General features: G+C 46.0%; 1 protein-coding gene across 2 annotated transcripts in view; it reads right to left on the bottom strand.

The window, feature by feature from the left end:
* The window catches only part of OPCML (opioid binding protein/cell adhesion molecule like), a 724856-nt gene that overhangs the window by 87454 nt on the left and 613406 nt on the right, over positions 1 to 23996 (bottom strand). For both annotated transcript variants that reach the window (XM_030538415.1, XM_030538414.1), the window contains one exon: positions 9824 to 9949. In XM_030538415.1, the coding sequence (XP_030394275.1) occupies positions 9824 to 9949 (126 nt within the window). The remainder of the gene's footprint in view (positions 1 to 9823; positions 9950 to 23996) is intronic.

The raw sequence follows: 23996 nt of genomic DNA on the forward strand, positions 1-23996 counted from the left end.
TGGCTCATAATTCCAGAAAGTAAGGGCTTCTCCCTGTAGCACTTCATTCCAAGACTGCGTGAATGCACTGAATCCAGCTCCTAGGCTGTGAGCAGATTGCTCAGCCCTCTCTTGGCTTCGGGAAGGGGAATGAAAAGGGCCTCCCAAGGAAGATATTCCAAAGAATTTACGACTCAATCAACCAACCCAAAAGGAGCATAAATGGAATTAGTTTTAATATTGTTAAGTTGCAAAAATACAGGCATATGTGCATGCCAAAGCTAAAACGGATGCATGCAGCGAGGGGAAACATATGGGCACCCATCTGGTAAAAAGCGCATTGCTAGACCTTCCTACACTTCTCATTTACAACAAGAAGCAAAGTTAGCGAACATAAATTTGCTTTGCAAAAAACGTGCAAGGAACAGCTTGCTTGCCCATAACTGTTTTACTGAGCAAGATATGAATAACCTTGATTTCTCATCTCAGCCACCTCATCCATGCTCTCGGGGGATTAATTAGCCTCTAAACAGGTCTTCAGATGGGGATACAGAGCGCCTCGGAGATAGAAAGGCAAAAGAAACAGAGGAGGCGACAAGACTAGATGACACAGCAGGTCAATATATTAGATGTCTCTCGTTAGTCATTTGCAATTTTACCTGGTTTAGGTCACAAATGAGATTATTTTGGTGGGGCTCCTCCATATTTATTGCTGGCTGATTAGCTATTAAAATAGCAAGTAGAAAGCCACTGGTGCTGCACAAGATTGGATCAGGAAAATCCCAGGGCTTCAAAAGCAGAAGGAAGCAGGGTGGGTGCTTTCTGTACAGGTGCGGTCACCTGAACTGAGCAATAGGTATGTGGGGGGATTAGGAAAGGGGCAGTGTAATCTGGGATTGCTACACACTGGCAGAGCTGTGTGGGGACCAGGTACTGAAAGAGCAGTGGGACGGAAGGGCATGACTGAAAAGCTTTGCCTGAGCATAGTTTGTGTCTATGTGTGTCCAGCTGCTGACGGGGTTTGGGGTGCATCAGTAACAGAGTGGGGGTGGGAGGCTGGAGATAGAATGGCAGAGGGTACTGTAGCTCAGATAAGATACATCAGCAAAGTTCAATGGCTTTGGGTCAGGACTAAGGTGCAACTAAAATGCTGTGCAGGGTTGTTTTTCCCTCCCAGGACCAAGCCCAAATTTAATTAGTGCAATCAGCCTGTCAAGTCAATGAGAACTGAAGGCTCAAAAAATTGTCAGTGCAGAGGCAAGGGGTCAGCAGCTGCCTGTTCAGGAGCAGACCCTACCTGTGGAGCGAAGATACAGCAATGTTACAAAGATCTGCTAGCTGTCTCAGTGCCTGGTGCCTTCGGAAGCTACAGATCCCACCAGCACAAGCCAATTTTATTGCAGGAAGGAAACAAAAAGAATGACACTGTGTAATATAAATAGGTGCAGGTGTGGTCTCCAACTACAGAGAGATGGAAGGGCATGAAACATGGGGAAAAAGCAAGTTCTCTCCCTGACACATAGTTAGAGCAACAGAGCAGAGCAGTGGGAGTCACGGCTCCTGGGTTGTCTGCCAGTGGCCTCCCGTGTGCTTTTGGGCGAGTCACTCTATATAAGCCTCATTCCCCCATCTGTTATGTGATATTTCTCTCCTTCTTGAGTCCTGAGAGGGGCTGTGAGAGTGAATTCATTAACGTTTGGAGAGATCCTTGGATTTATCAAGTTTCAATAAAGCATCATTTTTTGACTGCTTCTGCATTTTCCAGTCCCATCAGGGAGCAGAAGTACACATGTTGAAGAAAGCCTGAGCACAGCTCTTCTCGGGATATTTACTACCTATCCGAAACCCGGGAGAAGCCAGTATCTCCTGAGAGCGTTGGATCAAAGGGAATTCAGAAAGGTCAGATCGGTTCCTACCAGTGACTGAGAGTTCACAATTCCCAGCCGTGCGGATGGGAGTTAAGGATCACACTCCGCATGCAATCTGAGACCAAATACCTGTCTCCAGCCACCACACTAAGAGACATGCTGTGCTCCCCCTTGATGAGAAGTGTGAGTAATAATTAAGATGCTTTCAAAGGGGCCTCCAGCCTAGATAAGCCGTCACCTCTCCAGCAGAAGAATGACCCTGGTTATGACAGTCTCGATACAGCTGATTGCTATTTTAACCAGAGCATTTTCAACCCAGAAGTATTTTACTAAGGTTCTTTTATGCCCCCCATTATCTTCGTATCTGAATAGCTCCCAGTCTTTAACATAGCTCTGTCAGTACCCTGTAAGGCAGGGCAGTGCTTTGATTCCCATTGTACAAATGGGAAACCGAGGCACAGACAGGCTAAGTGCCTTGCCTAAGGTCATAAGATCGTAGAAGTGTAGGGCTGAAAGGGACCTTGTGAGGTTATCAAGTCCGGCCCCCTCACTGAGGCAGGACCAAGTAAACACCCCTGAAAAGGTGTTTGACCAACCTGTTTTTAAAAACCTCCAGTGACGGGGATTTCACCACCTCACTTGAAAGCCTATTCCAGTGCTTAACTATCCTTATAGTAAGAGAATTTTTCCTGATATCTGACCAAATTCTCCCTTGCTGCAGATTAAGCCCTACGCCTCTTGCCCTACCTCCTCACAAGAAGCTCACACAAGAAATCTGCAGCAGAGTATGCAACTGAACCCTGTTCTCTCATGTCCGAGATGAAGACTCTAAACATTGGACCATCCTTCCTCCCTATGGCCCCAGTTCAGGAAAGCCTCCCTACTCAAAAAATCACGTAAGTGTATTCTTCACTTTGAGCATGTGTTCCTATTGAATTCAAAAGGACTTGAGCATGAGCTTAAAATTAACCTTGTGCTTAAAGGCTTTCCTAACCTGGTGCCTATGAATGGATATTCAGTAGTTGAAAGAGGGGAAGGGGAAGGGAGACAGAAATATCTTGGAAGAAACATTTGCATGCAGCTAGATTTCCATTGGTCTCAAAACAAATAAATGAAAAAATTAAGTAAAAGGAATAAAAAGCCACCCTCACCGGCATTTTCAAAAGTGCCGCGTGATTTCTGAGGCCTTAATCTTGGGGTTTTCAACTTGAGAGATTTTTCAAGGGCCTGATTCTCAGAGGGCAAGGTGTTCAGCATTCTCTGAAAATCAGTTCCCTGGAGCTGGACACCCAAAACCAGAGACACGCAAGACCAGTAGGTCCTTGAGAAAATGAAGGCCTCTGTGTTTAAAGGCTGGGACAGAAATGAACAAAAGACATGAAGTTAAAAAAATCAAAGTGATGAAAACAAAAGCAAAAAAGATAAAGATATCAGCTGAGTTGAGCATAGATGGTCAGTCTGACCCTGGAATATCCCCAGCATTTTTCCCTTTGTGTCATGACTTCAATGCTGTATTTAAGTCCCTGGGGTTTTTTATTGTTTTGGTTTTTTTAAATCTTTCCATGTACGGTCTACAAAAAGTGAGTTAAAGCATTTACCAGAAGCCAAGATGCCTTCAAAAAGATCTTCAGGCTTATATAAATATGTATTTAGGATCAACTAAATACATACTGGGGATTTCAAGCATTTGTAAAGATGTCTTTCTTCACTGGTTGCAGAGAGAAATTGGTTTGGGTGTTATACATCCGCACTTGTTATATGTATTGTGTTTTGCACCGATTATGCTTTAGTACAGAGAGTAATGGTTCTGTACATATATAATACACATTTTGCTACACATTACCAACGTTTCGTTGTGTGTTTATGCTGTACATATGTCAGTAGATATGCTACATGTCTTTGGCATGAATCAGGTGCTTTGTGTAATTTGGAACATGTCTTACACACACTTTGCATGTGTGTTCTGTGTATGTTGGCATCTTTGTCATACATTAAATTCTTCTCTCAATTAACACCAGTTTACCTCTAGTATATATTAGGTAAATAACACTATTAGTTACTTTAGAGTTACAATGGTGTAATCTGAGAAAGCAATTTAGTATACAACATGCATACCAAAATGCATGTAACAAATGTTCCAAAGTACAGAAAGCAAGCATGCCAACACACATGTACAATTCATGCCGAAAGCATGTAACATATCTACCAATACACATACTGTAAAAATGTAGCCCTGACAGTTATGGTATACGTCCTATGTGTGTTTCTGATATGTTTGTCATACATGGTCTGGTACATGATTCGTTTATGTGGCAAGCATTATTCCCATAATTCCACCTACGCTGTGCACATATATACCGCGGCTGGATGGGCTAATTTTGAAAGGGTATAGGAGACATGGATGAGCCTATAAGTTTGAAAACTATATTACTGGTTAACAGCCATATTTTGCACTGTCTCTCATGCCTTATTCAATCCCATTGACCCTAAAACTTCCACATCTGCCTGGCAGTTTAAGTAATAAGTACCAGATCTTTGGCAGTATATTCTCCATGGGCTACTGGGGGATACATAAAGGTGAGACATGCCAAAGTAGGGTCTGGTAGGATACTCTGAGAAGCAGGTGATTTACAATGATCAGTAACAGAGTGACAAGATGAAAGAGCAAACATATGCTAAGCAGGAGCCCTGAACACTGGAATAAAGTAGAGTCAAGAGAAAGAGGATCCTGCTGGTGCTTGGAATAGATACTGCGTGGCCGTGTGCTTAAGGCACATGTCTTTCAGCTCTGGCCTGACACTTTAGGAGGGAAGAGCTAAAAGGAGGCTGGTCTCAATGCAAAGCAAGCTGGGGAGCAGGTGCAGGGCTGCCATGAGGCATGGCAAAGATGACTGAATTGAGCTAGGAGATTTAGAGCAGCATTGCAGGAGAGCCAAGAGTGAGCAAAAGCGAGTGTTACTGCCAGCAAACTGACTGGGCCACTGGTCAGCAGCAGATGGACATATGGCTTTGGTAGGTCCCATCAGTGGCAGCAAGGCCTTTGGCTGAAAAATCAGGTGCCTCAGAGGTAAATATTTTCACCTGTTCTGTTCTCAACAAGGACAGCAAGAATTATGCCAGCTCTATGGTTCAGTAAGAGGCAGTGGTGCAAGTAGGGTGGTGCTGTCTGGTACGCCGTACTGGTAAGATATTTATAGCTGGTACGCCGTATTGGAAAGCCACAGGAGGAGCAGAATGTGGGGCTGCCAGGTGGTCCCGTGCCGGCAGCTCCTCCATCGCGGCTGTACCGCCCCTAGCCCTGCCCCCATCCCTTCCACGCAGCTGCATCTAGCGTCTCCTGTCTGGGGTCTGTACAGCCGCCCCCCCATTTAGCTGGTGCAGCATACTGCTAAGAAATGAATTCTATTTGCACCACTGGTAACATGAGACAAAGGCTTTCACCTCTAAGAGACTAGCTCGTTCCTGTAGCTGTCCCCAGATGAACGTTTGGTAGTCTGAGGGAATCAGTCCAGTTCTTGGTCAACAGCAGAAAAACCATTGGCATTTACCAGCCCCTTGTTGACAGTCATGGCAGTGTGAGCAACCGCTGAATGGGACATGGAAGCTGAATTCCTCTCTCACCCCTAGGGAAGTTCTGCCAGGGAAGGGCTGAGATATATTGGCAGGATGTCATGGGGAATACCACACTACACTGCTGATGCTCTTTAGATAAATAGGGAACTTTTGTCTCCAGGACCATCACTCTAGCATCTTTTATAAGAACTAAATCTACTTAGACAGTTGAACCCACTAAACAGACATTGGGCCAAACTCCCCTCCAATACATCCCTAAGGAAGCCATTGGGGTGTATAACAGAGGCCAGAATTTGGCCTAACAGACATAGCACATCTAAGAACTGTATCAGTCGTATTGCTACTGCCAAGTTTTCATAGAACTGGAAAGGGACGGACTTAGCCATACAGATTCAGGCATGCGGCTGAGCTTCCACACACAATGTTAACATATGTCTCCCTCCTTCACGTGTAGCTATACAGAAAGCAATTTGTTACAACTGGGAGACATCCATGAGTACAAATAAAGTAGATAATGTAAACCCAGGAGTCAGTGCATCACTGGTCCGTCTAGTTCAATACCAAGGCTCCGGCAGTGGTCAGGACCCAGTGTTTTAAAACAAGGTTGCTGATCCACCCCACTATATAGATACCTGGCCAATTACACAATGCTGGGGATAAAGACGAGGAAATCTTTTCCTTACCCCTGAAGTGATCACCTTAATCAAGAAGCATGAGATCTGCCTAGCTGATATAACTGACTAGCTTATGTAAGTGCAATGCTAAGTCTGATTCAGCCCTTTTTAAAATCCACCCACACTGCCCCAAAGCTGGCGAGGAGACATCATCTGGGCATCACTGGCCAATGTAGCCCAGGTCATGCTCAGTAAGAACCGCTGAAGACAGAACCAGCCTTGAATCTCTTCTTACATCAGTGTCACCCTGGCATCATTCCATTGAGATCAGTGGAGTTACTCTCGATTTACACCAGTATGCATGGGATCAGAATCGGGTACTTTGTGCTTCCTGATCGTGGGCCATGGCCCTTGTTTGAAAGTGAGACAATGTTGCCATTAGCAGCCTTCACTTGGAAGGGAGGCATTCTCCTGCTCCTGCTTACGTGCCTCTGAAAGCCTACTGGATACCCAAAGGCAGGCATCAATATCAAATGCATTTGTGACTCCAAATGCTTCAGATCCACCAGCCCGCATTCTGGCCTGAAAAACACAGTACTATGAGGAGGAAGAGCACAACAGCTCAATTAACCGATGAACGAACCCCTCTTTCCTCTCTGGAGATGGGGATTGACACGCAGGAGTCCTATTCTCCTGCCGCAGGATCTGAGCAAACACCACCGATGGCAATTAGGATGATGATTATTTGTATTACAATAGTAACCAGAGCTTCCAAGCAAGACTGGGGTTCTGTAGTGCTAGATGCTGTACAGAGGCAGCCCCTGCACTGAAGCCTCTACAGAGAAGACAAAGGCTAGATGAATGGAAATCTTAGATTTCCTATTTTACAAATGGGGAAACCGAGGCAGAGAGCAGCGACGTGAGTTACCTAAAGTCACACAGGGAGAAGAGGAGGTACTTGAACCCAGATCTCCTAAGTCTCAGCACAAGTCATTTGTATCCTGCCCACAGAGATCGGGGACCCAAGCTTACTTAGGAGTGAAAGGCTATGCCTAGACTGCACCGCTTTTAAAAGTCATGCAGGGTAGCCGCTGTTTATCGGTTCTCCTGCCGACAAAAATGTCTACCCCCCAACGAGCGACGTTTGCGTTGTCAGCTGCTGACAACATGCTGTTCACACCGTCATGGCAAAACTTTTGTCTTCCTGGGGCTGGAGGTGAAAGACAAAAGTTTTTTCATTCAGTTGCCAGCATAGACATCGTGAAAATTAGTGTGCTGGGTTTAAATACTGCAGTCAAACACATGACGCAAAGCCACCCCATCAGTCACTGCCTGACAGCTGCCATTTCAGGACTCTGGCGAGAAATTAGAATTATGCTCCAGGTCAAGAAATGAGATGCAGCTGCAGAGGTGCATGGGGTATAGGACCGGCGTAGCAGGATTTGAGCTGCAGGTCAGGACTGTTTTAGATACTTCGGCAGAGCTGGGTGGATGCAGGTTGTACAGCTCCTATTCACTCTGTACATCACCTCCAGTCAGAGCTGTTAGCCCTTTACTTACATGAGTTCTAAAGTGACATTGTCCTTTTACTTAGGTTTCCTGCTGTGCTAAGACACGGAGCATCTAGCGGTGTGAACCATAGTTAAAAAATTATGCTTCATGATTCATAGTAAAGTGGATGCAGCTGCCAGGCCATGTCAAAGGTAGAAAAGCAACATGATGTGTTGATTGCCCATGATTGCTCATATTTTTAACTCCCCAATTCATCAAAAGGAGGAATTAGAGAACTTGTGTGTGTGTTTGTGTGTGCGCGCATGTCAACTTACACATGTGCACATGCATTCATGACTGTGGTGGAGCATTCTCAATGTTCACATTGGTGGTTGTGACCGAAGAGTCCCTGGGTGCCAACTGGCAGAGGGAACAGAGTGCATAAGGTTGTACAAGGATGCCTGGGTCAGATATTGGCATAATAGCCCAGTGAAGGGTGGTATGGGAAGTTTCTGAGAGTCAGTTTCCCATAATCATTGCAAAACGTATGTACGGATCATGTTTAAGGAGTTATGTACCTATACAGAAAATGATGTTCTTCAAGCCTTGGGGTTACAGCAGCTCACTAGGAAGTGATGTGTCTTGGAGGTGTTCCTGTCAGGCAGGAAGTAACTGACACCAATCTCCCTGTCTGGCCACTTGTATATTGTACACTTATTTGCATACTGACCCAGGTGCAAATTGAGAGATTGTACAATCGACAAGAAAGGAATTCTACTGGAAGAAACAAACAATGGGGAGAGGGGTTACCTGTTTATGAAAAAGACAAAGGATAGGTCTGGTATATCTTAGCGTGCAAAGCAACACACAAAATCCTTCACCTAGGAAGCAAACTGACCATATTCATGTCTCATGAAAGAGGCTCGCAGCCAGCCTGGCTGTAAAGTACTGCAGGGACTCTGGGTGAGCAATTCTCTACTCAACAGGAGACTATCTGGTTAATTAAATCTAGGCGCTAGAGTGTGTGTTATGATCTGATTTTGTAACAGTTTGTTTCCAAGACTTCTACTTGCTACAATTTGAATCTCTGTGCTTTGTTAAATAATTTTATACTTGCTGTCACTATAAACTAATCTAAGTGCCACGATTTAAGCAGATTTATGTGGAACTGGTCAGCTGGGCTGTCCTCTTTCTTTGGAAGCAGCAGCGTAATGAATACTGCAAATTTCCAGAGGACCACGGGCTGGACGGTCCAGGGAGATGCTCGGAGGGCTCTGGGCTCGGACTGTGACAGCAGGGCCTACAAGGCCAAGAGGGGAGGCTTGTGTTTGCCATGACCAGTGCTATTGGAGAGCAGACCCACAACAGGCACAGATACACTAAGGGCAGGTGGTAGCAAGGTGCCACCCAGCCCTGGGTACTCCCGGGAAGCATCATAGAGGTACAATATTCAGTAGGTTTATGAATACACAGAGAATAACCTATAAAACAACCCAACAGTCAGAGTTGTAAGCAAAGAGCGAGGTCTAGTGATTAAAGCAGAAGACTGAGAATTGGGATTCCAGGGTTTCACCCCCAGCACTGACTTTGTGTGTATCCTTGGGCAAGTCACTTCACTGCTCCGTGCCTCAATTTCCCCCTTTGTACACATGGCACTGACCCTGTGTCTCCAGGGGATAAAGGGGCTTCATTCATTAGTGTCTGTAAAATGCTTCGGGATGCTGGGACAGAAGGGGCTAGCAACATCCAGCATATTATTGTTACGAATAATAATTCCTCGTCCCTCAGCCCATTCTGGGAGCCAATCCCTCCCCCTTGCTAAGCAGGAGCTTCGAAGCCTCACCCAAGAAACAAACATCTAAATAATTATGACTTTGTGTTTATTTAGCCTCTTTCAGCCACAGACCTCAAATCTTTTTAAAAACATTACGCCTTACAGTGTCTCTGAGGTATGGTGAGGTTAAGTAACTGTCCCACGCAAGTGCCATGATGGCCATTTTACACATAGGGAAACTGAGGCACAGAGGAGTTACTTGCCACACAGCAAATCAGGCAGAACCCCACAAAGATCCTATGAAGCCTGCCTCCTGCTCTCCTGGTGCCATTCCATCACTACAATTCCAGGAATACTATCAGGAACCAAGGACTAAGGGCAAAGGTGCAAAGAGAGAGAAATACACAGGAAGAAAAACTGAGCACTCTCTCCTGTGGCTATTCCCCTACTGCATTTTAGTGTATCTGTTCAGAACCATCGCAGATGCCTGAAGCCCCAGTGTCCATCTCAAGGCATCCTCTTACCTTTTCCAGACAGGTGCTTCCATGTCACCGTAGGCTCTGGTCTCCCAAAGGCCAGACACATGAGAGTTACACTGCTACCTTCATTCACTGTGATGTCAGAGGAGATGTTTATAATCTGGGGAGGAACTAGAAGAAAAGAGAGAGAGAGAGAGAGAGAGAGAGAGAATGAGGAGAAATTCAAAAGAACTGTGTCTGATCCAAGGCTTTGCCATGCACATACACAAGGCAGCATCCTTAATACTTGGCAATGTCAACTCTTTCACTCTGGTACAGCATGTCTGAAGTGGCTCAAGGCTGAATTATGCAGGCTCAGAGAGTTTGGAGTAAACCACATTCCTAGTGCTTTCCCTGCTACACTTGGGAAGTCTCTACTGAAGTGTTAACACAATACCAGTTGTTCAAAGGCCTCCTCGTGCATGCTGCCCCCACTCAGGAGCTGCAGCCTCATTCCACAGTCCAAGGCATGTTTAAAAGCACTGATATATCCCACCATCCAGAAGGGAATCCACCTACTTTCCAAGTACCCTTTGTTTCCAAAAGAGACATGCTGGATGCTGTAGGAGCTTGGCCATTTGCATCCAGCCGGTTTACACATCCCACAGTTTGAAATTCTCTGTCTTCTTGCAAAGTTTTAATAGCACAGAGCAGTCAACTTACTACAACAAAAACATGCCACTGCTACCAAACATTCCTCGGTAGAGCATTGAGGAATTAGTTTACACAAATGAAACCTGTCTGGGCTCATCACATAAAGCACATTTTATAGTGATCAGAGATGAATCCGAAACAAACCTCCAGATCTCATCACTGTAGAATGAGATTTCACAGCTTGGCCCAGGGATCTCTCACTGGCAGAATATAACCCCTGGATGCTTTTAGGGCCTGAAGTCAGTGGAATTTCTATTGACTATGGATCAGGCCCTAGCTACAGTTACTGCCTGTGAGTGCTACATGGGACCCACAAGTGCTCTGCAGACAGGTGGGAAAACAGGCTTGTGCCCTGCAAGATTTACAGTCTGCAGATCATGTTTTAAGAAAGGGGAAAGAGATGGAATGGAAGACTAGATTTTCCCTGCCCCTTCTTTTCCTAATTATAATTGTTTATTATTATTATTTTTAATGCTCAGCTCATTTGCTCTAGGGTGCTGCTCTTGCTGCTTATGAGCCTTGTCTGTTTGCTGTTGGGTTTGTAACCCAGGTCTGTAGGCTTTTTAAATTTGCTGACTTGGTTTTTAAATCCCTGTCCATGTATAGGCAGTTACTGATGTGGCTCTGTCCATGCACAGAGTGGGAAGGGTTTTTTTTTCTCAAACCACACCCTGTTGATTTGATTTGGGACACTGTCCAGGACCTCAGCCACCTAGTACCCTCCCTGCCATAGAGTGCTTGGGAGTAGCACAATTCCCTGCCCTGTCCACCTGAAAATGGAAAGCCTGAGATGGTCTTTTCAGATGACTCTCTCCCCTCCCAGAGCCTCCATCCCCTTGCTCAGCTACTCATAGAGAAGGAGCACTCAAGTCCCTTTCAGCTGTTACCTTTAAAGCAGCCGTGTGACTCCGTTCTTGCCCTGGGAATTCAGGCCCTGTCTGCCTTGCAGTCTGCCTGCTTCTGAGTTCAGTGTTACGGCACTGGCTAGGCATCCAGGGCTACAACACCACCACAAGTCCTCAGGTTGTGGAGACCATACTAGAAGACCCATTCCCACAGCCCAGTCCTGAGATCATGCAGGGATTATCCTCATCCCTTCATGATTTGAGCCCATCAAAGCTATTTGTTGATTCATCGCTGCCTGGCTCTCTAAGAGGCTTGCAATGATGTTCTACACCTAATGGCAAACTCATGTCTCACCTAGCAAACACAACAGCCAGACTTCAAAGCTCTCCTGCTTCCTGACCCTTCTCTCTCATCAGCAAGCCTAATTTCTGTTTCCCGTGCCTCTTAAAGAAACAACCTTCAAAACAGCATCCCAGAGCGGCCCAAGCCTGACTTAAGGGAGGGGGCTGTCAAGTTTTACAGCACTGGCTCTATAGCTCAAGCTTTAGCACTCATACTTTAAGCTCTCAAAATCACTGGTTCAATCCCTCCTATGGAAGCTGTCAAAGAAATTACTGCAGAAAATGGGGCTTGGTCTGTGTGGGGTGAAAGGAATTTAAAAGGGCAGAGTTTCTCAATATGGGGGTCAAGTAAGGCTGCTGAGAAAAGGGTCACAACCCCCTTACACTTTTCATATTGCTGGGGAGGGTGTGCTCCTGGTTAGATGGGAGGGAAGCCCTTAAGTAGACAAGGCTTCACAGTAGTAACTGGTTTAGTTCTAGGTTCAAGCTGCTATCTACGTGTGGAGTCAGGAGTTCCTAGACATTTTGGAGAGGTTATTAAATGTAGCAATCCAAATAAACAAACAAGAGACTGGTCAGAAAAGGAACCAGGAAGCTGGAGTGGGCACTGAATTCGGTTTCCAGCTCAGCCATGACCCTGGGCAATCACTCAGGCCAAACTTTTCAGAAGGGACCCCTGATGTTTTATGCCCAAACCTGAAGCACCCAAAGTTGCTAAGAATCAACAGCTCCAAGGACCAGCCTGTGGGAGCTGGAAGACCTCTGCATACCCCTGGCTGAGAACCACTGCATGTGAAAACTAGGCCTTAAATTGGGCAGCCAAAGATGGAGGCCTCCAGACGTAAAGGCCACTGAGGCCTTAATCCTGTTTTGTGAATCCCAAATGTTCAAAAAGGCAAGAGTTGTACAGATGAGGAAGCTGAAGCATTATTTTGAGAGAGAGAGAGAGAGAATGTGTATGTGCGGTGGGGGGGTGGTTCTGAGCCTTTTGGGTGCCTGCATTTCAAGCTTTTCTTCACTCCCATGAGGTCTAGGTTTTCTGTTTGAGATTCCCCACCATAATCCCTTGGCTCCAAGAGCTGGGGCTGTAAGTAAAACACCAAATATGCCGAGATGCAGTAACATTTCAAGGGATGGCAATGCTCTCTCTCTGGGCCTCAGCTTGCCCTTATGGCTCTGCCCACAGGGAGTTGGTGAGGATAACTTCCTTTAAGTTTGTGGGCCCCTCAGACACTACAGCAATGAAGACAAGCACCTAGCTAACCAGGCAGGTTATTCAAAACGTTCATTTAAGAAAGCTTCATTCTGTGGTGCTGCAAAGCAGTGGGTGGTTGGAGGGAAGATCTCTTGCCATGCGGAGGCTCAATTCTGACACTTCCCTCCCAACTGCTGGGAGCAGGAAGAATTAAAAGCTGTTCACGATGCCCTGAAATCACCCCGGGAAAGATCTTTCGTTTTCACGCCCCACTCTGCTGCTGGCGATGTAAAGCCTGGCAGATTTAAAGGATGGCTGACGTCTCATGGCAAGCTGAAAAATATCCGAAGAGGAAATTATTCAGCCCCCTCCATCCTAAATATTCTATATTTCTCTCCACTGGCTCTTTATTACAAAGGACACTGGCGTGAAAACATGTTCTTCAAGGATTCATCTGTGTCTCTGCTGTTTATTCCCCACCTGAAATCATAAGCTCCTGTTTGCGCCTTCAAAGCTGGTTGCTATGGAAGTGATTATGTCCTTGGTATCTTTCGCTCCCACCATAAAGCAGGGAAGGAAGATGTTAGTTCAAGGAGAGTATGGGTGGTCTCTGCCAGGGCTGGACTGGAGTCCATTAAAGGCACTGTATAAGGAGCGCGGCATGACTGAATAGTTTTGTGGTTTATATTTAAATGAAGAAGATTATCCAGGATTACATGGCCATGCATAGAAGATAAACTTCCATTCAAGCACAGGTAACTGTGATCCATCCTGCATAGAGGAGGCAATGTGTTAGTGCCACAGTTTAGCCCTTGCATGGTATGTTCTTTCGGGCAGGGACTGTCTCTTGAATACATACCGCTCCTAGCACAGTAGGACTCTGAGCCTGGTTACACCTAACTCCTAGGAATGCTATACTCCTTTGAGGTTGCGAGTCTGCCGAGAGGTTTGCATTATGCAGTGCACAGCTAAATTCCTGCCCTTGGGCAGCAGCACCCAGAACCCTGCTGCTTTATATCATGTCATGTCAGCTCAGATCCTGTTATATTTATGATTGCGTCTCGCCCCTGTGTTGTATTTTGTGGAGAGAGATGATAGGGAATGAGAACAAATGATTATGAATTACAAGGATATAAATACATGCCATGATGCTGATGACATCACAAACTACTCGCGCTTTGCTCTGGTGGTTTATAATGATTGTTTACAGAGCATCTCCTGGCATGTTTATTTATAGACTTAGTCACAGTTTCCCTAGTCTTAATGTGCACAAGGCATAGAGTCTATTACACACTGAAGAACAAGAGGTTACTTCTTGCCCATCCTTTCCCTGGCATCTACCTTGGCTCTCTTCCCAGTGTCTGTTGGGCAAGGTACTGACTTGATGGCTCCGGAGACTGGAAATCCTCTCCCCCCACATCCTCCCACCCTAACGTGAGTCTCTCTAGTCTGCTCCCTTTTTTGCCTCTGCTGAGCCTCCTGGCCAGGTCCTGTCACAGTGGTGATTTTGTGACATGCACACTCAGAAACAGGCCGATGGCAAATTAATTTCATACAGAGCAGGCACTTCAGGCCATTAACCTGGGCTGGATCTGAACCACTAACCTTGAGATGAAAGGCCCTGTTACCATCTAAGACCTGGCACTGCCACCTCACTCCTATCCTATTAGCACCTGCTTGTTCAACTGTCTCACTAACTCCCCTTTGCTTTAGTACCAGCTCCTCCTTCTCTTACTTCAGTCTTGACCCTCTCTTTCCTGCTGCTACTGCTTTCTCTCTCTCCTTCCCCTACCCTATTATCCCTCTGCAATTTCTTCCAGCTCGTGTGTCCTGCATCCTCCTTGCTCCTCTGCCTTCTCTTCACCCCATCACCATCCCTTGCTCCCCTCCCCCAGCGCCTATTCTCCAGGCTGGAATGATGATTTCTTGCCACCAGCAGACAGGTGTGAGTGGAGCTGGTGTAGCAGGGATGCAAGAATCCTAATCAAGGCTAGAGGCATTGAGACATTCCCTGTTTACCAACGGCCAGCAGCATTAGTCATAGGACCATTCGGGAAATAGCTAATGGAGGGGAAGGAGAGCAGGAGTAGAGAATTATTCATTGCCTTTAATTTATCTGAAAAAGATGTGGACGCCCAAGTCTCCATGTGGGATGAAATCGGAGCAGAAAGTAGGTGGGCTTATTCTATGAGTAGCCCAATCATGCAGGAAACACCCATGGGTGTGGGCTGAAGCCAACTTGGGTGGGTAATAAAAGGGCAACATCTGCCCTAGAATGGATAGTTTGGGTCTGTAACAGCAGGAAGATCTCTGAAGTAGAAAATAAAAAGGCTGAGATAGTAGTTAGAGGTAGAAGCTCTGTTCTCATGTTGCATGGCTAAAGCAGGCTGCATGGGCATGTGGTGAAACTTCCTTCCAGCTTCGAATACGCAGAAAGAGAGAATGCCTTTCAGACGGAGACTACAGGGATGTAGAGAAGTGCCCTGCAGAGCTAGACTTCCTGGACTGGCCTGGAGGCCTGATGGCCAGACCTAGAGCTCCCTATGTGAGTGTGACTTTCAGGAACAGCTTCTGATTTTGCACCCGTAGATCAAGATGTCTAGGTGCTACTCGTTATGCCTGCAAGATCAAAGGCTGGGGCCAGATGCTGTGAAATGCCAGATATAGGGAGGGGGTCAAGTCTACATTTTCCAGCTTTGAGCAAAAAAAAAAAAAAAAAAAAAAAAAGGGCTGAAAATTGCTGATAAAAACATGATAACTGAGTCTCATTACAGCTAAAGACAAGTCTCATATTTTAGCATTTTTATTAAAGCTTTTTAAATTACTGAGCGTCTGATATATTCAATACCAGCCTAAGTGATTTATATTAGTCTATCCCCAGATACTCCATCTAATAAATAACTCGGCAATCTCCTAATCCATAAATATCCCTGGCCCTGGCAAAAAGCAATTAAAGCATGTTAAGAAATGCTGCTTCCCAGCACTCCAGACTGTAATGTCATTGGATGATTCACCTGGAATATTTCACACCACTTACTCAGGCAAAAAAGAAAAACAAACCACCCATACGCACAAAACTCCACTCTTGCCAAGCCCCCCTCATCCAAAATTTATGCTTTTGCTCCAATTTAAAAACAAGCTACATACAAAACAATTTTTTAATGTTTAAACATGTCACAATGATGCAGAGATGTTACCGAGGAAAACATTATTTCCAGCAACAAGTGTTCCTTAGCTTCCTGAGACAGCTTAGGCTGCTAAAATATTGTTAAAAACTACTTCGGGAAGCAGTTGAGCCAAAGAACGTGCTTAAAATGGTATGGCAATAAGCACCAAGACAGCAGACTAAAATGTTATTAAGGGTTCCTGCCTCACCAGCCCAGAATATATTTCAGGTTATTAAAGTTCAGGCGTATGCCTGGTAAAAGTCACCCTTATTTATGAGAGGAACTTGGAGTTCAGTGTTATATGCTTTAGTGGCACTACCTCTAGGAAAGTCCCTGATTCTTCCCTGCTTTCACCAGGACGATGAACGAGAACCTCTTGTGTACTCTGGACGCTGTGGCTTTTCCAAACAGAAGTTCCCTGTTATGCAATGGTAGGTCACGGAGGGTTTCACTGCAAAATTTAATTGAATTCCAAGAATCTAGTTCAGTTGAGCTATTGTGGGACTTACTTTAGAAAAACAGAATATTGGGGTTGGAAGAGACCTCAGAAGGTCATGTACTCCAACCCCTTACTCAAAGCAGGACCACTCCCCCACTTCCCCCTCCTGATTCCTAAATGCCCCTCCTCAAGAATTGAGCTCATGATCCTGGGTGTAGCAGGCCAATGCTCAAACCACTGAGCTATCCCTCCCTTGAAAAGGGCTAGCTATTTGTCATAAGACCATGGTAAAGTCTCCCAGGAAGACATGCTTTCTTTTGATACTGATTAATGAACCTGAGTAGACACGCTGGGTACATCTACACAGCAGTGAAAGGCATGCAACATCGCAACTGAATCTGGGTCAGCTGACTTGGGCCAGCAGGGCTAAAAAAAGGTGTAGACACGCAAGCTTGACTGGATCCCAGGCCTGAGCCTGAATGTCTACACTCTAGTTTTAGCCCTGCAGCCTGGGCCCAGCTGACCTGGGCTGTGGGTCTCACTGCCATGGGATTTTTTATTGCCGTGTAGAAGTACACATAAGGGTACAGATCCAAGGCCGGGGGGCTTGCGTGAGGGCTCTAAGATAGCCGTGTGGACAGTGCTTTGAAGGTGCTGCGCAGGCTCTGAAGCCTAGGAAGGGGGGCTAAGTATGGCAGACTCTAAGCAAAACATCTTTAGCCCAGATTCTCAAAGGTATGTAGGCACCTGACTCCCACTGCTTTCAATGGTGGGACGCTGACCCACTGTCCTTAAAACTAAGTTCACTTCCTGTTTTTCCAGAAAAGTTTTGGTTTAGAGCAGTGGTGGGCAACCTGTGGCCTGCGGGCCGCATGTGATCCATCAAGGTAATCTGATTGCCGGCCACAAGATATTTTGCTGATGTTCACCATCCGCAGGCACGTCCCTCTGCAGCTTCCAGTGGCTGCGCTTTGCTGTTCCGGGCCAATGGGAGCTGCGGGAAACAGCGGCCAGCACGTCCCTGTGGCCAACCAGCACATCCCAGGAACGGTGAACTGCAGGGGGCTGTGCCTGTGGATGGTCAATGTCAGCAAAATGTCTCGTGGTCCACAACCAGATTACCCTGATGGGCTGCATGCAGCCTGTAGGCCAGAGGTTGCCCACCTCTGATCTAGAGACTAGGATAACGAGTGGGCGGACTTAGAGGAAGTGGGGTCTAGTCCCAGCTCTGCCACTGAACTGCTGGGTATCCTTGACAAAGTCACTTCACCTCTTGGTGCCTTCTTTTCCCCAGCTCTAAAACAGGGATAAGTCCCCCTATCGTCTTTTAAGATCTAGGGATGGAAAGCCTTGTACAAGACCCTGAGTCTAACGCCTGGCCTGGTTTCCTTCTACAGATTTAAAAAGGAGTAATGGGAACCATTGTTAATGTCAGACAGCGAAGGTCTCCTTCAGCCTGGAATTTATCTCTGACTGTCCTAAGTGAACTACCTTAATTAACAGTCATATTTGGTGGCACTCACACCATGGATGAGTTTGGCCCAGACTGAAGGTTCCTTCATACTGGGATATACCTGTGTGGCCAATCCCAGGCCACAGCACTGGGCAACACAGGAATTTGCAAGGAAAGGCCTAACCCTAGTCTGTACCATTCACTTGTCTTTGGAATGGGAGGAGGAGAGGACCTTGAACTGAACCTGTCATCAAGGAGAAACAAGGAGACATTTGTAGGCTTTAATAGGTACTTAAGGTAGTTGAAGCACCCAAAGGTGGAACTGGATATCCTAAGGCAGGGACATATGTGAAAGTTTAACAGCAGCTGCTGTGATGTGAACTCTCCAGCCCACAGAGACAGGACCAGGGATGCTCCTCCAGCCATTAGGGCGAAGTATCCTAAGCTGGGTTCTAGTCTAGTATCTATAGCTTATGGTATCCTCATCATCGTAGTATCTGAGGTCCTCTCAGAGTGTTGTGTGTTCGTTCTCTCATCCTTATCCTGAGGGAGATGTGTGTGAAGGGGAATGTTTAGTTCTGGATTTTATTTTATCACACACACACACACACACACACTGCTCCATGTTCAGGTTGGAGAAAGCAGGGTAAAAAAGAGGTGTCTTGCACTTGGAGCGAAAAGTGGTGAGGTTTGTGATAGGCCTTAGTGCTTGGGGCAGATCATTCCCCGGGCTTGGGCTGGCCTGCGAAAAAGCATTCTCCTGTACAGACAAACGTTACCCTCACAGCCAATAGTTTCATTGTGCCAGAGGAGCAAAGCAGTTAACTGCGCACTTCATCATTGCACTTTAGTGGCTCTTTTAGATACTCTGGGCCCAAGCCAGGGAGTGTCATGCAGATAACAATCGAGACCTTGTACTTGATTCAATATTCTACGGGAGGCCAGTATAAGGAGTGGTGGGCAGGTCTGATGTGCTGGCAGTAGCCTGAGTTGCTGAGGCCATGTGCTGCAGTGTACTGTATCTTTTGGCTGGTGTGGCTGGCTTTGGGGAGTGCCTGAGCTGTGGTCCTGGGGGTGCCCTGGGGACTGCCTGGACAGCAGCTGTCCTGGGGCAGCTGGAGCAGGAGTCCCAGGGACACCCAGAGGCCATCCAGAGAGTGGTCCCAGGAGCACTGAGGTAAACAGAATGAAGTTCAATAAAGATAAATGCAAAGTGCTCCACTTAGGAAGGAACAATCAGTTTCACACATACAAAATGGGAAGAGACTGTCTAGGAAGGAGTATGGCAGAAAGAGATCTAGGGGTCATAGTGGACCACAAGCTTAATATGAGTCAACAGTGTGATACTGTTGCAAAAAAAGCAAACGTGATTCTGGGATGCATTAACAGGTGTGTTGTAAACAAGACACGAGAAGTCATTCTTCCGCTTTACTCTGCGCTGGTTAGGCCTCAACTGGAGTATTGTGTCCAGTTCTGGGCACCTCATTTCAAGAAAGATGTGGAGAAATTGGAGAGGGTCCAGAGAAGAGCAACAAGAATGATTAAAGGTCTTGAGAACATGACCTATGAAGGAAGGCTGAAGGAATTGGGTTTGTTTAGTTTTGAAAAGAGAAGACTGAGAGGGGACCTGATAGCAGTTTTCAGGTATCTAAAAGGGTGTCATCAGGAGGAGGGAGAAAACTTGTTCACCTTAGCCTCCAATGATAGAACAAGAAGCAATGGGCTTAAACTGCAGCAAGGGAGATTTAGGTTGGACATTAGGAAAAAGTTCCTAACTGTCAGGGTAGTTAAACACTGGAATAGATTGCCTAGGGAAGTTGTGGAATCTCCATCTCTGGAGATATTTAAGAGTAGGTTAGATAAATGTCTATCAGGGATGGTCTAGACAGTATTTGGTCCTGCCATGAGGGCAGGGGACTGGACTCGATGACCTCTCGAGGTCCCTTCCAGTCCTAGAGTCTATGAGTCTATGAGCAGCAGCGGGGGGCAGTCAACCCCCAGCACTGGAGCAGGGCCCCTGGAGCAGCTGGGCCCCAGAAGTGGAGATTTAGTCATGGGTATTTTTTGTAAATGTTTTATTTATTGCCCATGACCTGTCCGTGACTTTTATCAAAAATAGCTGTGACTATATCTTAGCCTTAGTCATCTGTGGTGGTGAAAAACAGGTAGACTTATGTCATCTGCATATTGCTGGCACTGGATTCCACATCAGCCAGCCAGTTGACCTGGTAGCTGCATGCGGATATTGAACAGAACTTGTGAGCCATTCACTGCTCTGCCATGGGAGAGGATTATATCCCCTTCTCCTTGCAGATTTTGTCAGCGTGCAAGCCCAGCTGTTCAGACTGTGTGCTATGGAGAGAATAGGCCCCTCTTTGCATCTCCCTCTGCTCCTCTTCCTAGCTCCAGCCAGGTTTCAGCCTGGCAGCAAAGCAAGGAAGAGACTAGTTCCATTTTTGCTTGGACTGCTAGCAAGGTCTTGGAAGGGACTATAGGGCACTTGCCTATAACAGAAACCTCCTCCCACCCAACCTGTTGTTTTTTTTCCACTTGGTTTCTGATTAAACTTTTTACGATATTGCCAGTTCCTTAAGAAGAACAAACTGCTCTGGAACGACCCCAGTAGAAAAGCAATCTAACAGCTTTTGCTCTGCAGGGATTTGCCAGTGTGCTCCCTGCTGCAGATGTTTGAGCAAATAGGACTTTGCCCAGGCAAGTGATTTATGATTTAAAATACAAGGGGGGGAAAAAGAGCCAAAGATTAATGCCCCTCAAATGCCAAATGCTAACCAAATTTCCATTCCCAGCGTTCCAAGTCAAACAGCTGCTCTACACCCATCTAGCTCTGTTTATAGAGTTTATCCTTTTTTAATTATTGTGATAGTCCCTCTTGGTGCAAATCTCCTCTGAACAATCTCCAACACAATCCATAATTTCTCTCTCTCTCTCTCTCTTTTTTTTAATTTGCAAATAAATTAATTGATGGTGGCCCGATCCCAGACAGCAGGTGAGAAATTTAGTCTGTTAAACAGGGACTTGCCAATGCAATCTCACAGGGAATCTGGAATGTATCAGGATGTACAAGTAATTCCAGGCTCTCTCTGTAACCTGCATTCTGGGGATGCATTCCCTCAGAAAGGTGACCAGGTAGTTCACTTCTGCAGTCATCGGTGCAGGGCAGAAGGATTGTTTGCACCAATTCAGTTGCCCCAGAAGTGGAAAGCATCTAAAATGGCACTACACTGATGTAACTCTCTCTTATAGACATCTGCCTTGGATGCAAACCAGGATACTTTGCGTTGATGGGTACCCAGAGAATCATCCGTGGAAGAAAATGTGTATACAAACACAGGGCAGTTTCCACTAACAGAAGGACAGTGCCACTGGTGGAAGACAGGGCCTAAGACTACCTAGAGTGAATTATTCTCTAACAAACTTTCTATAGCTTGCCTACCGCGACACAAAAGATGCAGACACGCTACGAAGAGATGGGCCAGCAGTGTGGTTCAGTCAATACAGGGTCTAGTATCCTATGGGCACGTGTTCTTATATGTCACAGGACTAGAAGGGTACTGGACCTTTAGAAGAACTGTCTAGTGAGAAAGGCATTAAATTCATAGATTCTAAAGCTGGAGGGGACGGCTGTGATCACCTGTTCTGACCTCCTGTATAACACAAACCAGAAATCTTCCCCAAAATAATTCCTAGAGCAGATCTATTACAAATGCACTAGGAATTATTTTGGGGAAGTTCTACGGACTGTGCTATATAGTGCTCTACGCTTTCAACCATCCAGTTGGCTAGGAGACTCCCTCAAATACACAACACATTGAGGTCCCTCCTGCCCAGAGAAAAGCAAAAGATCCTCTGCCACTTTTTAGAAAAGAGTAAAAAGCATGAAACCCAAGCTGCTGTTCCCCTGCTCTATGAAATGGGCGGCAGTTAGAAATGCATGCTACCATTCTGGTAAGTGAGATGTGCTTGAACTTCAGCCCTGTCTCTGTGCCACGCTGAAAATGAGCTATTTTAAAGAGTTGAGATGGGTTTAGTTAAGGATGTACTCACAGCTCCCAGCGCCAAACTGGGCCCCAGCTCTGCCCTCACACTGACCCCAACCAGTGTCCTCTCCCCTGACAGTCAGATCCCTGAAACTGGCCTCATAGAGCCTCCAGGTCTACCATCAGGACCATACCCATAAAGCTTTCCACAGGGCTTTGGCTAACACAAGGACTGCGGCTCCCTCTCTCTTGTGCAGGGGAGGCTCTGTGGTCTAGTGAATAGAGCACTAAACTGTGATTCAGGAGACTGGGGCTCTATTCCCTACTCTGCTACTAGCTTGCTGGGTGACCTTGGGCAAATCACTTCACTGCTCTGTGCCTCAATTTCCCCATCTGTAAAATTGGACTAATGATGCTGCCCTCCTGTGCAAAGCACTTTGAAATCTACTGGGTATTATCATCAGCGGGGATGATTCTCTGAACAAAGTCCTTTGGATTCTAAGTAGGCTTAGGTCAAGACCTAGAGTCGAGCACTACTAAATATAGGAGGATATTAGAAATCCAGATCTGAATTTTTCAAACTTCCTTCTTTTTGACCTATACGATTGTATAAGGTGCCTCCCTGCAGTATCTAAGCAGTGATCAGCATTAAGGAGTACAAAGGCCCAGCAAAGAAACCAATGTTTTGAGACATAACCGGGTGCTAACATAATTGTAACATTGTTTATAGTCTGTTTTCCAACCATGTGTCCATCATACTATAGGATACCTAGGGACTGACTAATTGATAGCATGATTTGGGCTAGTCTCATAAAAATCCCTATCCATGCTGGATAAGGAAACCCAGCAAGGGCCATGCTAGTAATGATTATGGTGGGCAATGGTTCTTAGCAGGATTCCTGCCTTAGGCTCTATTTGCACTAACATTTTTCATCCAAGTTTGCACAGCTTTACTACCACCACATTAGTATCAATGGAGTTGCTAATGTAGCCTGGCTGGCAATGACTTGCCTATATTAGCTGCACCAGTGGTGGTGCCATGGTGATAGACTTAAAGAAACATTCTAATGCAGACAGTGCTCTTATGTGGGCAAATCCTAACCCTCTGGGATGTCTGACTAGTTCTACTATCCAAGGCTATGCACATGCTGTTGCTCAGTGCATCGGGAATGTTGTGTTTGCTTACAGTTTCACTTGCATTATTCCAGTAAAGCACTCAGCGTTTTCTTGATTAAGAGAGGGGCCGTGTAAATCCACATTACATCTATACTAATCTGCCGTGGTACCTGGAAGAGAACAAATAATGGAGTGATTCGGAAGCCCACTGAGTGGCAGAGATTTCTGGGTATTTTGGAAATGAAGCTGAGGCAGGTAAAAGGTAATAATATAAATAATGTATGGAGATAAACCTATCTCATTGAACTGGAAAGGACCCTGGGAGGTCATCAAGTCCAGCCCCCTGCCTTCACTGGCAGAACCAAGTACTGATTTTTCCCCAGATCCCTAAGTGGCCCCTCAAGGACTTAACTCATAACCCTGGGTTTAGCAAGCCAATGCTCAAACCACTGAGCTATTCCTCCCTTTCCCTGGGGAGGGGGGATGTACCAGGCTGACATCCCTGGAGAGCAACGTTCTTCCTTTGTTCATAGGACAGACACCAAAAAAACAAAGCAACTTGTGCATTAGTCTTGACTCAGAGGTTAGAGTTCAACTTCCATGACCAAATAAATATGCTCCATTGAGACAAAGAGCAAAAGTACCAATGGATATTTAAAATACTACATAGCATTTATCCTCCGTTGGGCTCAAAGCACCGTGCAAAGGTGGGGAAGTTAATACTATTTCCCCTCATGTTCAGATGTGGAAAGTGTTGGACAGAGAAGTGAAGCCATTTGGGCAAGGTCACAGATACTGAGCCAGTGACAGAACCAGAACACAAGCCAGATTGCAGGTTCCCAGTCCAGTGCCCTATTTATGCAGATATATTCGTACGTGGCCACCATCATCATAGTATGCAAACACTTCGCAAACATGCATGCTCACAATACCCCTGGGAGCGAGGCCAAGTGCTAGTCTCCCCATTTTA

This window comes from Gopherus evgoodei, chromosome 19 (assembly GCF_007399415.2).
Source record: "Gopherus evgoodei ecotype Sinaloan lineage chromosome 19, rGopEvg1_v1.p, whole genome shotgun sequence".
Lineage (NCBI taxonomy): Eukaryota > Metazoa > Chordata > Testudines > Testudinidae > Gopherus > Gopherus evgoodei.